General features: G+C 32.9%; 2 protein-coding genes across 2 annotated transcripts; both read right to left on the reverse strand.

Annotated features, from left to right (window-relative positions):
* Window positions 1-132: 132 nt before the first annotated feature.
* On the reverse strand, window positions 133-2099 carry LOC142644999 (cytochrome P450 3A8-like). Its single transcript, XM_075819967.1, has 4 exons — window positions 1938-2099; window positions 1721-1867; window positions 987-1663; window positions 133-916 (listed from the first exon to the last, which is right to left on the reverse strand). The coding sequence occupies exons 1-4, from the start codon at window positions 2012-2014 to the stop codon at window positions 225-227; spliced, it is 1593 nt and encodes a 530-aa protein (XP_075676082.1). The 5' UTR covers window positions 2015-2099; the 3' UTR covers window positions 133-224.
* Window positions 2100-3990: 1891 nt separating this feature from the next.
* LOC113797102 (uncharacterized) lies at window positions 3991-15258 on the reverse strand. The gene is made up of 4 exons (XM_027347429.2): window positions 14734-15258; window positions 10478-10591; window positions 5768-6433; window positions 3991-5405 (listed from the first exon to the last, which is right to left on the reverse strand). The coding sequence occupies exons 1-4, from the start codon at window positions 15041-15043 to the stop codon at window positions 4276-4278; spliced, it is 2220 nt and encodes a 739-aa protein (XP_027203230.2). The 5' UTR covers window positions 15044-15258; the 3' UTR covers window positions 3991-4275.
* Between the last annotated feature and the right edge of the window lie 3410 nt (window positions 15259-18668).

Here is an 18668-nt window from a genome sequence, read left to right on the forward strand (position 1 = left end):
CTTTTTGTTTTGTTTCGTGGCATCAAATGTAACGGGAGAGGCGTTTTCAAGGAAACAATGCTATGCTTTTGTTATGTATGTAAAAACATTATCATCATATTGATTTGATAGCAATATAGATTGTTATCTCTCTTTTTTAAAATCAAATCTCGTGATTTATTCTATGAAAGAAGTAACAACGTTTTTTTAAAACTACGATTAAACAAAATAAGACTGAAAAATAATTATGTACGACGACGTACACCCACATAAACGGGAACAGTTTTCATTAGACTAAAACTTTTTTCAATTCGAAGTTCATCAGGTGTTTGCGGTGTTTTATGAAATGAAAATTGACTGATCATTCTTGCAAGGCCAAGTTTAGCTTCGGATAATGCAAATCTCATCCCAATACAATTACGAGGACCACCACCAAACGGTAAATATGTATATGGTGTGATTTTATGACGATTTTCGGGCATAAAACGTTCCGGATCAAAACGATCAGGATCGGGAAAGAATTTAGGATTATGATGAATAGCATAAACTGGAAAACGAATCATATCTCCTTTTCTCAATGTATAATCACATTCGGCTAAATAATATGGTTCAGCAGCAACACGAGTCAATGCAAATGCAGGTGGATGATGACGAAGTGTTTCGGAAATAACGGCATCAATATACGGCAAACGCATAACATTGTTATAATCAAGCGCTTCCCCTTTGTCCAATACAGAACGTACTTCTTCGTATAGTTTGTCTTGGATAGCTGGATTGCTAACCAATTCAAACAAACAGAATGTCAAAGTCGAAGCTGTAGTTTCATAACCAGCCAAAAAGAATACAAAACATTGGGCAACAATTTCTTCTTCGCTAAGATATTTGGAACCGATAATATTGTTGAGAATACGTTGTTCTTGTTGTTTTTCTTCTTCGCCTATGATGAATAAGTTAGTGAGTAATATTGATTGTATGACGATCATTACAAATGCTTTAATCCAACTTACCAACATTAACATGATGGCTATCAAATTTATCATCTTCATCGTTAAATTGTTCAGGTTTATGTTCTGCTTTGATCATCAATTGAAGCATATCATCGAATTTAATATCCGGATTATTACGTCGTTGTCGAATTAGATGATAAGAGGTATCGGAAAAAAATCGACTAGCACCAGCGTTAAAAAATGGAGCATGAATTATGCGTAAAAAATCCAACAACCATTGTGGCAACAAAAAACGAGAAACACCAGCAACAAAATTTACATCGAATACTGAACGAGCTTTTTTGACAAATTGATTTTCTTTATCATCATGAGCATTTGTTTCCGTTGCAAAAGCACATTTAGCAATCACATCCATTGTAAAATTTCCCATTACATCGTGTACTTGAAACGATTTTTTCTCATCAGCAATTCTGCCCAAAGCATTCATAAGCGAATCAATGCATTGCGACATAAGAGTTTCCATTTTACGTAATTTCGATGTAGTAAACATTGGCGACAATATTGATCGTATTCGTTTCCATTTATCATCACAAGCGGATGCCAGATTTTGTGATGCCACATTACTTGATTTGATTGGTGCATTACGATTACGAAACAGGTGAAAATCTTGTACAAGAATTCGTTTGATAATTGCCGGATCAGATACGACCAAAGTTGGTTCTAGTCCACGATAAATGCTGTATCCAAAAAAAACATTCAAATCGATCTTATGGCTAAATAAACAGACAAATTACCCATAAATATTGCCAAATTGTTTTTGGTAATCTAATTGCATCAATGCTAATGGTTTTTTTGCTGGAAATATATTTCCAATAAATGCCATGGGTTTTGGACCACGAATTCCATTTCGTTTCCAATAACTAAATCGATATTGTGAATATCTTTGACAAGTATAAAGACCAAATTAGATTTGTTTTTTTTTGCTGAGAGACCTGTTGACATTATACTTACATGTAATAGATGATAGGAGTTGTTATTGCTGTGATTAGGGCAATTTGGCCCAGCAAATAAATCGGATTGATTTCCATTGACAAACGAAAACAAAATAAACAAACGAAAAACTTAAATGCGTTATGAGTTGAAATTGGTAACCATAGTATTCTTTTATATCCTAATATTACCAAGTTCAAATTAAATCTTAAGTACAAATCTCATCACATAGACCACAAAAAATGATGATGATAAAATAGCGATATTTGGCAATGTCAATCTTATGATCACCAAATTGTAACATTAACAAATTGATAATAGCTATAAATATGTCTAATTATACTTAAATAAGTACAAATTAGTGCAAAACAGAAATCCTTGTCAAAACAAAAAAAAATTATCGACCATATAGATTAGAATCGAACCATTATCATATAAAAAACGCAATTCGAAATTACATTACATTTTATTTCACTTGCCCATTGATAATGTATAATGTCTAACGGGCACCGTTAGATGGCAATCTATTGGCTTAGTTATTTGATTTTTGTTTTTGTTTCATTGATTATCATCAATGTTTTAATGTCTTTTAATCTTGAACGATATAAACGAATTTTTTCTTTTTTTTTCTCAACTCCAAGTGATAAATGACAATTGCCGGTATTTGGGTTGTTATTTTTTCGGCTTTTTTTTGTTTAATAAATTGTAATTGTCCTGTTTCTTTTTCTTTCTTTCTCTCTCTATTACTTACTTGAAAGTCATTTATTATATTGACGACAAGACAAGGGTCATATTCAAACAAACAAAAAAACCAGCCGTTACAAATGTTGTTTGGGCAAATGAACGAACAAAAAAAAACGAAAACATCGGTTATTGGTTGGTCGGGACCAATGTACCTCGGGACAAGCAAACTAAAACCAATAGAAAAACATCCATCTTATTGTTGTTGTTGTTATTTTTTCGGGTCAATCAAATCAAGTCGAAAATAAGTCTTTTTTTGTTTGCTTTTACCTTTTCAGGTTTATTAATCACAAACATCGTTATAATCAATTTATGTTTGTCGACTTGTTGTCAATGATTACAAGAAACCAAACAAAAAGAAATGAGGAAAACATTTTGTTTCAATTCAAATGGTAATGTTTGTACTTGGATTATATTTTCTATCCGGGAAATTTTTTGTTTGCATACCAGCGAGAAAAAAATCTTATTACAGAAACCAAGAGTCCGGATTTCGTCTAATTAAACAGAAAAAACAATTCCAAAATGATAATGGAAAGAGAAAAAAAGGATTCACACATCACCTTCATCATCCAACGATGAAAATTATGGAATTAATTTTTTTTTGTTTTTCGGAAATGAGATTGTTTAGATTCACTACATTATGAAAAAAATTCTACATTTTGAGAGAAATAGAATTGTTGTTCATTGGAGAATGTTTTTCTCCTCGAATCATTATTGGATGTTGTTTGTGCTTTTAATTAAACTCATCATCATCATTTCAAACAGCAATCAACCCGTTAACATTTGCATTTGCAAAATGGAATATTCGACGATCACGACAGCACAAATAAACAAATAAAAACAAATAAACAGAGAATAAACAGAGAATAGACAGAGAATAAACAGAGAATAAACAGAGAATAGACAGAGAATAAACAGACAGAACCGAAAATCATCATCAGATTGAAATCTTTTTTTCCTTGACGAACGACAAATATGATGCGAAAAGTATCATGATCAAACAACAACAACACATTACATCGATGACTATTTTAACCCTTATCACTCTTTTTTTCACTTGATTCACTTAAAACATGAAATACACATGACTCTTTTAAATGGATGCTTTTCGTTTTTTTATGTTTTAATGTAATTTGATCACATAGGCCTATGTTATGTAATGATGATGATGATGGTTAATGTTGCCATCGGTGATATTTGTACAGTTGTCGTATTTTGTTGTTGTTTTCGTATTGTGTGACATTTCAAACAAACAAACAACGACAGCAATAAAAACGGAATCCATTTCTTGTCGCACTGATTATGAATGCAAGTTAACAACAAATTTTTCAAATCTAGTTGAAATCGGTTTCAATTTTTATTATTTTATGCAATGCAAAATGAAAATATTTCCAAAATAAAATAAAACAAACAAACAAATCGAATAGACAGCTAAAACATTTTTTTTCTTGTTGACAAAATTGACAATATTTACATATTCAGTTTAGTTTAATATGGGATTTTTGTTTTTTTGGTGTCAAGAATTCTTTAGCTTTCGGGCAAAACACTACCCATAAAATGATTGATTGATCAAATGAAAATTGCAATTTAGATTTCCAGCTTCGGCCTTTTGATTATTTCAATATGGACGCCAAAATCCATTGGATGATTTGGATCCAGAATTAGTCCATGAAATATCGGAATGATTTGATAATGAACCAGATGATGATGGTGGTGATGATGAACTGATTGGACTCAATGATCCATAAGGACCATTATTATTGTTATTATTCTTTTGTGATGATTGTTGTGCTGAATGAGCTATATCGGATGAATCAGATACTATAACTGGTTCATCATGGATTCGTATTTTTTTGTTGTTGTGCGATAATTTTGTTGTTGTTGGCCTTTTTGTTGGCGTTGTTGAATGACTGGAACTATCATCCGATATTGCTCCAACACTACTATCATCGGTCATAGCTAATAATGAACCATGATTATCATTGTCATCATCATCATGGTGTTCATCAACATTTTCTTCAATTTCGATTGAAGGTGATTTACGATTTTCACACCGATTTTCCTGATGAATATCTTTTTCATTCTCATCTAATGATCGTTTGTTGTTGTTGTTGGTTTGATTATGAATACCATTAATTTGTTCATTATTAGAATGGCTGAGTTCATCATCATCTTCCACATTAATTTCTTCAATTTCACTATCATCTTCTTGTGATTTTGGTGATTTTGGTTGATTTGAATCTTTTGAATTTTTGATAACATCATTATTATCGATCAACATTGCTGTATGTGGATGTGGTGAAAAAAATGCACTAACATTCGATGGTAAACTATGAATGGATGATGCTGTCGAGGGTGGTGATGATGGTGTTTGAAAAGAATCGATTTGGCCACAATTAGAATGACCATTAGCTGAATTGTTGATTGTTGATGATGATGATCGGCCAACAATAGCAGCAGCTGGTGGATGTGGAGGAGGATAGAATGGTGTCGATGTAGCCGATTGAAGAAATGCGGCTGTTGCTGCAGACAATTGATGATTATTATGAATGAATGATGTTGCTAATTGATCTGCATTCAATTCAACTGATGCGGCTGCAGCGGAAGGAAATGAACGAGAATTGACAGTATTGGCGGTTAGTAGATTATCCATAGAACCATTGGTCATTGTATTGTTGTTGTTGGCTGTTCCATTGCGTTCTATCAATTTGGCTACATGTTTTGGGCTTGTTATTGGTTTGGATCCTTCTGTGATGGTAAAACAAGAGAAAAAGAGACAAAGTTATTTGCAGTACACCGAGCATTGGAATGTATGTTTAGTCGATGACAAGATAGTCAGTCAGGCAATAAGTAATCGTCTTAGTGCTTAATTTTCTTTTTGTTGAATTCTTTTTAATGATGGTCTAGTTTTGTGAATCTATTTTTGGATAGCACAAAGGATACCAGGAGAAAGTTGCCATATTTGTATTGTTTATGCATGAAAACAATAATGCGATTATAAAATTTTTCAAAAAAAATATAAATGAATGAATGTCGACTCTGATCATGATCATCATCACCTGAACCTGAATGTGTGTAAGTGTGTACCATATGGATCTTAAGTCGCTTACCTTTGTGATGTCGCGAAGATTGATCCGATTGTTGTTGGCCATGATGATGATGATGATGAGGATGGTTGGACTGTTGTTTCCATGAGACATTTTTGTTTTGTTCAATTGATGATGGCTGTTTATTGGCATTGATTCCATTTGCTGAAGGGGATTTGTTCGATTGTATTTCACCTTCATTCATTGGACCATAAGTCACTGCTGGTCGATTATTGACTGCGGCAGCAGCAAACAAAGGTAAATTAGCTGCAGCATAATATTGAGACCATAATGGATTGTTGGCTGCTGCTGCTGCAGCGGCAGCTACTGCTGCCGGATCTTGTGATGCAGCGGACGAACTGGATGTTGTAACATTTGTAGTCGTGTTGGTTGTGTTGGTTGAGGTTGTCGACGTAGACGAAGAGTTTTGCACCGAAGATGATGATAATGGTGGTCGTGGAAAACGACGAGGAAGATCGGCAGCCGCAGCTGCAGCAGCTGCTTGTAAAACCCATTGTTCAGCTTGAACTCTTGCGGCTAAACGCCATTCAGTAGAACATGGTAACGGTGTTATTGGACAAGTTCGGCCTGGATCCAGTCCATGGCGAGGATGTGGGACAAAAGAATTGGCAAACGCCCGAAAATGATTTGGTTGTGCACCAGGAAATGGCCAACATTGATTCATTAGACCTGAATGGGCGGCGAAAAAGTTAACCAAACAAAATTAAATTAGTTAATTGGATTAGTGGCAAAACATAAACAACCGGGTTCTACATTTTTATTTGACCATATTATTTAAATGAAAAACAAAAACAAAACAAAAATCAGGTCGCGCCACTAGTCAAATGCAATCGATCATTGAATTTGACTAGATGTATGTCTGGATGGATGGATGCAAATCTGATGTTCGATTCCAATCTCATTGATAATAATAATATCAATTTCAACAAAGGGAAAGAGAGGGAGAAAGTCTAATAATGATTGGGGAAACTTTACAGAAAAGCAAAAAAACACAAACACACGTTGAACTAATGCCAACCAACGCGTGCAAGTTTTTTTTCCTTCTTCTCTGTCACCATTCAACCAATGATGATGATTATTATTATTATGATTTCCATTTATTCGGCAATCGACCAATCTACTGAATGATGTGATGTATGTTTTTGTTTGTTATGTGTGTGTGTGTGGTGTCCCGATAACGGTCGATCGATCGGTTAGTTGAAAAAAATACATTGCATTCATAAAATAGAAAAGAAGAAAGAAAGATCCGTTTCGGTTAATTGCCATTTGGTTCTGGTGGCTGGCATGGTATGGATTTTTTTCATTTTTAAATCGACCAAAACCAATAGTCTGCTCGTGTGAAAAACAGCCAAAAAAAAGAAAAAAATTTCCAACCAAATGAATGGGACGATTCCCCCACCCCCCATCATCCACCATCCAAAAATCATAAAAATCCGGATGAATGAAAATAAAAGCCATTATATGGTGTGCAAGCAAACTAAAGCCATTCTTTCATTCACTTAGCAGCATACAACATACAGCAAACAAAGCCAAAAGCGACCGAGCTTGTTTCGATAATCTTTGGGCCTGAATCGGGTGAAACATTGTTTGGTTTCCCTTTTATTTCATTTATTATTATTATTATTTTCATTTTTTATTTTATTTTTCATCATCATCACCATCATATATAACCCAACTGTGAATTCGAGCATTAAATAAAAATATGGCAATCACAGCAGCATATGTTACATACATTGGATGTTCATATCATTTTTTGTTGTTGAAAAAAATTGGGCGTTTTTTTCTTGTGTATATATTATATAGGCAGTGGGGAAAGGTGGGTGTGTATAGAACACTTATCATTTAATTGTTAGTTTAAGTTTTGCCATCAAAGATTGCCATATTGTCAATTGTGGATGTGATAACGATGATGAGCCCGGCTTGTCAATATTAATAATAATAATAATCATCATCATCATCATCAGACACATACTTGACATATGCAATGACAAAAGTGACAAACTTTACTCTAGTTTGTTTTTTGTTGAATTGTCTCTAATTCTGTGATTTTTTGGTTCGTGTTTGGGTTGTTTTTGTTGTTGACAAACATTTCGAACCCCTCTCTCACTCCTAATAACGACAACGACGATGACGACGATGATGATGAAGAAAGGAGAAAAATTTAATTAAAAAAATGAAATGGGAAGGCGCCATTCGTTCATTCTTTCATTCATTTTGCTAATATTATTTAACAATAGAGTCTTGTCATAATTTTTTTTCATTTTCATTTTTCATTTTTTCATTTCATTTTATTTTGATTTGAACCAAGTTATCATTATAACTAATAATATTAAATAATAAGCAGTAACCAATTTCCAATTGATGCTATATTGGCATTTCACAAGCAATGATTTTACCCTCAAAACAATAAATTTTTGCCAATCTCATTTCATGACCTTACAGCGAAAAAAACTAATGGATGCCATCATCATTTTTTACTATGTCTATAAATGAATTTGAATGCGTGTGTAACGAATGTTGACTGATAATATAAAGATGCTATTATCGATGTTGTTATGATCTTTTTCGCTGTATCCGGAATGAACTTATTCATTCATTCACTCACTATCTAGCCATTAGATAGTGATTCCCAAACAGAAAAACAGAATAAAATAAAATAAAACTAAGTAAGTAAGTGAGTGAATCAAATTTAAATTTCAAATACATCTGTCTGTTTGTCTATTTGAGTTAATGTCAAATATTTGCTGCAACAATGAACACCGTTCTATGTAACCAAAAAAAACTTTCTTTTTTTTTGTTGAGATTCTTTCGATGCATGAATGGAATTCGTAACTAACTTAGCAATACAAACACACTGTTTCGGTAGAAATAGAAAAAGAATGAAAAATCTGTGCATAATGGATAATTTCCATTTTGATAATGATTGAACTGGACTGAATGATTTTTGTTCAAATTCGGACAAATTATTATTATTATTATAATGGACATTACATTTTGACCCCAAAAGATTTCTGTATTTTTTTTTGTGCCCTCAAAATGTATTCACAATTCATTGATTGATCATCATTATTCATTATGAGGATAATAATGATTTTTCACAGCCCCAAAAAAAAGAAAAGAAAATTTATTGTCAATATTGTTTTGACTTGGATTTTTTTGAATAGGAACCCAGGTATATTTTTCTCCGTTTATTATTGTTTGTGTTGTATTTGCATTTTAGCTTGATTTGAAAAATTTCAGCAAACAAACAAACAGAAAAATCAATTGCGGTATTGTGATTTGCTATAGTTAACCGCAAGCTTTAAATAATAAGTAACATTTGCGACATTTTTCCTTTCGGTGACCAATCTGGCAATGTATTTGTGTGTGTGTGACAGGTAAAGAATGAAATAAAGACGTCAAAAAAATGAAACGACAACAACAATAGATCAAAGACGAAAATGGTCCATTTGGCAAACAAACCTAGAAAAAGATAAGGTAAGGTAAATATATCACATGAGAAAATCAAAATCACACATATATTTGTATATGATGATGATAACCCTATTGTCATAGCTTGGATGCTTTCAACAACAACGGAAAAAAATATAAAAAAAGCTAAAAACACACCACACAATAAACCGAATTGCTTAACCGAAAAGCCAACAAAAAAGACTTTAGTTGCAAATATAGCTAGACCAAACTAAAAAACCTTTATATTTAAAAAAATCCAAGCCCAACAAAAACACCGCCATATAACCAAACCAAACATACGCAAAATGGTAAGCCAAAGAAACAAAAAAAATAACAAGCCTCAAAAGTGCTGCTGCTTGGTTGTGTTGTCGTTAGTGAAAAGAAAAAAACAGGGCCACATTCATTCAGCAACGCGCTAGCTACCGTTGGTTGGTTGGAATTGTCAAACTATCATTGATCATTATTATAACAACAACAATAAGCACAATATTCATTCAAATCAATGAAATTGGTGAATACAACAACAACAATACCCGTCAATGATCGACCAAACCAAACCGACCGATAACAAACCATAGGGTCACCAAAGAAATAATAATGGTAAATTCAAAAATAACAGTGACAGCAGCAATGTCCCGGATTAAAAACTTTTTGGTTTTTCCTTCCACCATCATCATCAACAACAACATATATCGTAGACCATTGTGTTGTTTGGTTTGAAATTGGTAAAAAAGCAATGCAAAACAAAACAGAAATTGTGGCCAAAATAAAGCTGGTTCCATTAGTTTTTTGCTATGTGGCAGCAGAAAAAAATGGAAAATTCATTGATTCATAGAAAGAAGCAAAAGGCAAAACCAAAATATGCATAATGCTAGGTCGATTTGCCCTAGGTCGGTATTATAAGTTTGTAGGTTTTTCCTTTTTGAAAATGGTATTGGTTTTTGGTTTGGTGTGTGAACGCAATTTTTGTTTTTTGGTCGGTCCATAAATCGATGGGATGTATGTAAGTGAGTGTGTGTGTTTGCGTGTAAAATGCGGGGAGGATTGGATCCGAATCCGAATCAATCATATCGCGATTTGGTTTTGTTTTTTGGTCACACGGCTAGTCTAGTTTTGCTTGCGATACCAGTTTTCTTTTTTCTGGTTTGGTTTGACTGGCTGATATAGCAACCGATCGAGAGAAACAAAATAAAAATGAGGGTGGTAGAGATACCCGATAAAAAATGGAAAATTATTATGATATTTTTTACAAAAACTTACTTGATTTACTTCTTGGTTCTCTAGGTCCATCCACAGTTACTTTAATAGCTTTAGTATAGGTACCAATTTGTGGTGGATTTGTGCTCACTGTAATTGTTAATGAAAAACTTTTTCCTGTTCAAAAAAAGAAAAGAAAAGATCAGCAACATCATTAGCAAACAAACAAACAAAAAGCATTTAACTGCGAACATTTTAAAATAAAAGTTTAAAATTACAAAGTTTTATCTTTTCCTTTTCCCAATCAACAATCCTAAGTATGAATATTCTGATAAAAAATTTCATTTCGATCAATGTATTTTTTCTTTTGATCATTGCAAACAACAAGAATTTTTTTTCTTGTTAACTGTATGAATGACCATGAATATAACATGAAAATTGAATAAAATGAAATGAAACCAATGTTCCCGAAATGGACACATGCAAGCTTGATTGATCGAATATTTTATCGATCTAGAACTGAAATTGAAATTGAAATTGAATTTCGATCAAAACCTTATACACATAGTACCATAATGTTGATAGAATGGCCAAGTTTATTAAATTTTTGTCAACTACAACAACAAAATTTAAAACTTAAAGCCTATGATATTGTGTTATGTAATATTGAGTAGCAGTAGTTGCAAAGGATTTGTTTGGTGTTTAGTGTTTGTCCAACAAAGACAAGAGCTGTATTATTTTTCTCTGATTTAGTTTGGCTATTTTTTCTTTCTTTTTCTTTTTCTAGAATCTCATTTTCAAATAAGGGATCCAAAATGTGATGGTCACCACCGCCACCACTCAAACCAAATAATTCAAACTTAGCAGCAGCTTGTCCAACAAAACCAAAACAAAATTCAACGGAAATACCATCTGAGAGTATAGAAATATATGGTCATAGTTATATAATATTGCCAGTAGCCAGATGGATCAGTAAAATGCTGTATCATCATCATCATCAGCATTTTATCTCAGATGGACTCCAATCGAATGCCAAAGAGAGAGAGAGAGAGAAAGGAAAAATTTCGGATGGGCTCCCTAGTCACTTTAAATCTCATTACACATATAAAGCTCACAACATAGCACATACACATTCATATCGTTCATTGGCTTTAAAAATTGGAAATGAAAATGGAATCCTCTCTCTCTTTTCATCCCCTTATTCTCCTCAAAAAAACGAAACGGCCAACAAAAATGAAAAGCCCATTATCATTTTCTCTTTCTCTCTCTGTGTGTTTCAATGGATGAAAAAAGTAAGCATCCCATTCAGAAAAGTAAAAAAATCTCTAATTTAGGTTCATCATAATCCTCTTTCAAGATGCTTTATTTTATTATTATTTTTATTATGATCCATCATCATGAGAGTTTCTCAAAAAAAAGATATGTTGACGGTATTTGGACAACAACAACAACCAGAAGCTATCATTTAATAAAGTTACTGTTGTGTTGAAATAGCCGTTGTCCCTTGCTATTGTTGTTGTTGTTATTATGACATACTACAAATCACTAATCATTATTATGGTGGACAGAATCTTTAATAATAACAACAACAACAAAGAAAGAGGATTAGCAATAAAATACGTACAGCACACACACTGTTATCTGGTTCATCTTATCATATAATTTTTGTTTTTTTTTCTGGCTGTTTGAATCTGTTTTTTGAATCTCCAATTTCAAATGTTGTCCACTATAGACACACACAACAAAACCAAATCAACCAACAATGAAACAAAAACAACAACATACTCAATAAAAGAATTGGCTGGAAAAAAATATATTTGGATGGATGCCATAAAAATTCAATATTATATTGGTTGGCTGATGGCCAGTTTCGAAACAACTTTTTCTTTTTGTTTTTTGTGTTACAAAATCTGGGCGGATATATGTGATTATATTGATTATATTGATCATCATCATGTTCATAATGGCCATACAACAAACAAATCTAACCCCCTAACCTCTAACTTAACATATGAAAACAATTTAATTTTAATGGCAAACATATGCTTTTCAAGAAGAAACAATCTTTATATTTAAAGCAAAATTTCCATTTATTTATTGTGTGACAAGCGAACAAAGTGTGATATCATAAAAAATCATGATCGCTTTCGTTTTTTTCTTCTCTATCGAACTACGAATAATTTCACGTGTTAAAAAAACTAAACACCATATTAGCAATTGGAAATTAAACGAACAAAAAAAACGAAAATACTGATACAATCATAACTCGGAGAAAAAAGAGTTAAGAACCCTAGAGAGATAACGGCTTGTGAATGTAACGATTTTGGCAGCCATGATGATGATGATGATCTCCCCAGATAGTAATCAAAAGCAAATTTAGTATCATTTGAGAGAGTGAAAAAATGGAATCCATTTGTCGCCAAGAAAACGAAAAAAAACGATTTCATTCGACGACATTTGGAATCCAAAACGACAACTTGGTGAAAATGATGATTATGGTTATATTTCTTTTTTTCAGCTATAAAAAAACAAAACAGAATAGCTATTTACAGAATTTTTTTTTACAATTTTAAAACATTATCATAAAACTAAGGCGCCAAGTTTTTTGATTTAGTAGTTTTTATTTTTTCATCATTTTCATTTTTTTCTTTCATTCTTTTTCGCACGTTTCACAATCTTGATTCATGAAACGAAACGGCAACATTTGATTTTTTTTTGAAAAACAACAAACATACGCAAATTGGTTGTTTGTTGATGGAAATGTTGTTTTTGGAAATTCAAACAAAAAAAAACATATCAAAAACATACAGAGAGAGAATGCAAACGAAAAAAATTGATGAGATGAGAATGACTCCCGAGAGAACTTCTCATTTTTTTCTTGTTTGTTTGAAAAATTTTCTGTTTTTTTTTGAAATTTTGCTCCCACATAACATTAATGCGAGAAAAAAATGAAGAATCTCATCAACAACATCAAAGGAAAAGGGAGAGAGAGAAAAAAGTGTTGTCCATACACTTTAGGGATTTATGTAACACTAACTAAACAAGGTAACAACAATCACTGTAATGAACTAAACGAACAAACTACATTCCCTACAATTCAATTCAATTCCATCGATCATCGTCATCACCTGGTCACAAGAATCAAAAAGAAAATTTAGTTTTTTCCACCAACATTCCATCCATATTTAACCTAAATGAAATTCCTTGATGATGATCAATGGCATCATCAATTCATAGATCAGTTTGTTTGGTTGGTTGACTCATGATTTAGGCACGCACTCTAACAATTTTTTGATAAAAAAACTGAACGAATGAATTAGTGCAGTGAATCGGAATTCTTTTTCATTTTCTTTTTTTTTGTATTTTGTGTTACACGAGAAAGAGAAAGAGAGAGAGAGAGAGAGAGAGAGAGAGAGAGAGAGAGAGAGAGAGAGAGAGAGAGAGAGAGAGAGAGAGAGAGAGAAAGAGAGAGAGAGAGAGAGAGAGAGAGAGAGAGAGAGAGAGAGAGAGAGAGAGAGAGAGAAATGGGAATGGCGCCCAACAACCAAGTAATGTTATCATTATCCGGCGGCAACAGTCCATGAAACAAAATGAAACAAATCGGATTCTTGATTTCCAAAAAAAAACTAATGCCATATTGCCACACATACACATTTTTCTCGTCATAATCGTTGTTTTGTTTGTTGAGAATGAAAAATGTAAATTTTTTTACTAAGATTGTTTCGCTATTCTTATCTGTGAGTGTGTGAGAGAATATCAGGGCAATATTAGCATCATGATGATGCAGTCAACTTGAACGAATATGATCAGTAGTGAACGTGATATCTTGCCATACGTTAAATAAAGTGGAACAACAACAACAAATGAAATGAAATGACTGATGCTAATAAAGTGCCTGATTCATGAATAGGAAACAGGAAAAAAAGAAGAAAAAGAAAATTTTTTGTTACTGGATGGTTGTTGTTGCTGATTATTGTTATTGAACATTATAGCTAGCTTGTGAATGGCTTTCGCTACATTGATTCCGGGCGGCATCAGTATAATGATGATCGATCATGCAAAAGACAGGCAAACAAGCCAATCAATGTTTGTTATGCTAAGGAAAAAAAATTCAATTCTATTAGGGCGACAACAGCCATATCATCATCATATATAAAATAACAACAGAATCAAATCCATTAACAAGTTAATCAATCACACACTCCGATCGGGTCATAGGATTCACTTCAGCTAAGATTAATGATCAACAAAAAAGGTCCTGGCCCTTGTTAATTGATAATGGCCTAGCTTAACTTAGGCAGTCACAAAAACACACTTACCCCTTCCAGAACGACCAACAAAACGAAGATCATTGAATTTAGCAACTTGATTTTTCATAATAGCCGATGCATTTCTTAATTCACCACACCAATTTTCATCATTACCGGCTTTAATGGTGACCAAAGTACCATCACTTACTTCACCCAAAGCAACAACTTTAAATGCTACCGGTAATGTTTTATTTGATCGCCAATGTGTTGGTAATGCCGAACAGATTATATTTGGTGATCCAGTACGAACTAATTCACCTGGATGTTCGGTCATCACTTCATTAAGTAATCTTTCACCAGGAAAAAGAAAATCGGTCATTTTGGTTTTGCTTTGTTGAATAATTTAGATGATTATGATTTCAAGGTCAGGTGACAAAATTTACAATCTATTTTCTCAAACACACATTACACATGTCACACACACATACCACAACAATGTCGATTTCGATTTCAATGTTTTGATTTGGATTTGATTTGTAGCCCAGTCACTGAACAACTGACGATCTGGCGCCAATCCAGATTCCAAACCAGAAAAAAACGAAAAACATCCAACCATCAAATTCAAAAAATACCCCAAATATATGTCTATGCAGAAAAAGTGCCGCCTACAATAGGAGGTGGCTTTTTTGTTTTGCTTAAAAAATGGCCATATGTTTATCATCATTTTGATAAAATGTATGCGTATACGCAACCCACATATAATGTGTGTATTGCTTTGGGTTAAGCTTCATTCAAATTCAGGCTGAACAGTTATTTCATAGTTGGAAAATGGCTATTTGGCCACGACAATCAGGATGAAGCTTAAGATGATTATTGTTGTTGTTGTTGGGCATTGGTTTTGAATTTTGATTTTTCACAGCCAACAAAAAAATCCATCCAGGTAGTATGATTTTGATTTGATGAAAGACCCCAAAAGAAAGACCAAAAAAAGCGGATTTTAATTTTAATTTTGAATGAATGAATAAATCTTTGCCTGCACACTGGACTCATAATGAATCAACCAGAAAAAACTATTGTTGTTTCGTTGTTGTTGGCGGTATGGACCCTAAAGACGTTATGGATTTTTTTTTGTATGGTTTGAGGGGGTGACATTTCAATCAAGCTAAGTAAACATTGAAATATAAGCAAAGCCAGGCAGCAATGTAGACCAATGACTAATTTGACCAATTGATCAAAATGCACCCTTATTATTTTTCTAGAAACACACGACTTTATTTGGACCAAAAAAGAAAAAAAGAGAGAATGGGAAAAACTTTGAATGGTGATTGGATTAGTGTGTGCGTTATTGAGGAAACCAATAGCCTAACTGCTGTTCATTGTCCATTCCTGTAGTGTACTCAAAACTAACTTTCCAAAAAAATGTCCCAATGGAGACCTGTAGTTTTTGTGTTTTTTTTGGACAACACCAAAAGCGAGAGAGAAATGGATGCAAAAAATAAAACATCTCAATTCGACATCAAGTATTTTGTTGTTTGAAATTAAATTCAAAAAAGAAAAGAAAAAAAGATTTCCGTTTCCGTGTAATGGAGAAATTTGGGAAATGATAAAGTGATATAGAGAGTAGAGTGGAAAAAACAAAAAATTCAATTATTTTGGAAAACAGAACTGCAGAACCGAATAACAAGAACAACAAAAGAATCCGGTCATCTATATGTTAACATTATTATTCACCTAGTCGAGCACAAAATGAATTTCTAAATAGTTTTTCTAAATGCTTTCACTCTCTCTGTGTTTGTGTGTAAGATAGTTGGCAACTAATTGTCAACATCATTAGCTTGGGCGCTTTTGTTGTTGTCTGAGACAATAATGTTTGTTGATGTTGATGATGATGACGCCCAATGTTTATGGATATGAAACAAAAATAGAATGAATGAATTCAATTACTGATGACTAACATGGATCGATTGTGACAAATAAACATTTGAAACAAAACAAAACAACAACAATAAAACTAAACTGACTCAATGACTAACTAACTAACGAACGAAAAATAAATGGGCGCTTAGAATCTTTTTCCGAAGCCGAATACCGAAATATTTGGAAAGGCAACAAAAAGAAATCTATCCAGTTTCCATTACATTTATCTAGCCAATGGATCGATAGTTTGCTTGCTTTCATTCAATTCTTTCACTTTTTCCTCATCAAACATCATTGAGTCGTTATGTCAATATTTGACTTTTTTGTTGACAAAACATACGTTCTTAACACAACAAGAAACACTTCATCTAATATTTGAAAATGGTAAATGGCTACCCATCATCATCATCATAATCGTCGTCACCCTATCATCATCATCATCATTGGATGATAGTAGCCATTTTGAAATACTTTTTTCTTTTTCCCATCCAAATAGTGTCTATAACATTTGATTCGGGCAGCTTTCACTGTTTTGGTTCATAATCATCATCCAGTGTTGACATTGACAACATAGAAAAACAAACAAACAACAACTAGACAATCATATCGTTTTCTTTTTTATTTATTTGTTTGTTTGTTTTGAATCGAGTGGCCAGTCAATTCGATACTCGTCAAATAAACATACATCCTTAAACCAAAACAAATATAAACAGAAATAGAGACAGTGAAAACATTCATTCTTTCAATATAGCAATGTTATATTTATTGCTATTTGGTTCTATGGATCTCTCAATGTTTCAATTAAACCACCCAATCAAATTGGATCGAAGAAAAAAGTGGACGGATATAAGTGGACGAAGATTTTTTCAACAGAATTCATTTTGTTTTTCTCGCTTCAAAACAGCAACAAAAACAATATCGGTCCCAAATGACCACCATCATCAACCAACCAAACAGGAACAAAAAAACCTTATGATCTCTTGTTTTGTTGAATATATTTCTTGTTTTCGATTAATTGCTATCATTACAAATGGAAATTTAAAAAAAGTTTTTTCAATTGAAAATGGGCTCATCAATTTAGCGGAAAAAACAAAATGATGATGATGGTAGTGAACCTGGAAATGGAAAACCAATTTGAATTTGGGCAACAAAAATGGAGAGACCAATCATAATAATGACTGGTAGTAAAGTTGGCAAACTGCTCAATTCTTTCAATTCATTGTCATTGAATATTGTTCACAAAAAAAAGCAGCCATAGCAATAGAAGCAGCTTTGTTGTGATGACCGATCATTCAGTTTTGTTGTTGTCGTTTGTCGAAGGCCATTAATTGGACTGAACTTTTCTCAATTTATGGTCCAGAATATAAAAACCAAGAGAGATTGGCAGAAAATAGTATTGACAAAATAAACATGAACACAAAATAGCATCAAATTGTGAAACTCAAATCCTGTAACAAGAAAAAAATATTTTATGTTTTGTTTTGAATCTTTCAATCCATTCAACCGAATCGTAGTTATTCGGGAGAGAGAAAAGGAAAAAGATTCGGCAAAAAGCGACTGGTCATTCCAGTTCATTAAACGATCCTATTTTGCCCGATCGATTAAAAAAATTCTCCAAAACATTTCGCAATCGAATTCCATAGAAATAGAAATGGTGAACCAGAACCAAAAAAATGGTTAATAGAATTTCTCTGTTAAGGACAAAAACAATTTTTGAAATGAAATGAATTTATTTTTTTTCTTTGAACAATTCAAAATAAAAAAATAAAAAAACGAGCTTTACTTTCTAATTATCGAATCGATAAATGCCATTAATATTAAATAAAAAAAAGATCTGTATGAAAATGAACAGAACCGAGAGAAAGAGAGAGAGAGAAAACGAAGAATCCGGGCGTTTAAAACGTAATCGAAGCTGCTGTGATTTATGATCCTACACACGAACAAACGAAACAAAACGAAAGAACGCGGCCAACACCATGTTAAAATTGGTTTGGAAACAAGTTCATGAATTGTTCTCGGGATTTTTTTCCTTTTGGAGTTCACATGTCAACACTCGGTAACTTTATTCTCACTCACTTACCGATCGA

The sequence above is a fragment of the Dermatophagoides pteronyssinus genome, unplaced genomic scaffold (assembly GCF_027571235.1).
Source record: "Dermatophagoides pteronyssinus isolate colony J.1.1.1.1 unplaced genomic scaffold, Derpt_VIB-CSIC_2022.12 sq0005, whole genome shotgun sequence".
NCBI classification, from domain to species: Eukaryota; Metazoa; Arthropoda; class Arachnida; order Sarcoptiformes; family Pyroglyphidae; genus Dermatophagoides; species Dermatophagoides pteronyssinus.

Bases quoted from the DNA above. Each gene is read 5' to 3' on its own strand.
- LOC142644999 (XM_075819967.1), bottom strand. From the start codon at position 2,014: ATGGAAATCAATCCGATTTATTTGCTGGGCCAAATTGCCCTAATCACA. The intron at 1,664-1,720 runs GTAATTTGTCTG...TTTTGGATACAG, and splicing joins CAATTTGGCAATATTTATGG to CATTTATCGTGGACTAGAAC. The intron at 917-986 runs GTAAGTTGGATT...TATTCATCATAG, and splicing joins TAGCCATCATGTTAATGTTG to GCGAAGAAGAAAAACAACAA.
- LOC113797102 (XM_027347429.2), bottom strand. From the start codon at position 15,043: ATGACCGATTTTCTTTTTCCTGGTGAAAGATTACTTAATGAAGTGATG. The intron at 6,434-10,477 runs GTAAGTTTTTGT...CCGCCCATTCAG, and splicing joins AGAACCAAGAAGTAAATCAA to GTCTAATGAATCAATGTTGG. The intron at 5,406-5,767 runs GTAAGCGACTTA...TTACCATCACAG, and splicing joins ATCTTCGCGACATCACAAAG to AAGGATCCAAACCAATAACA.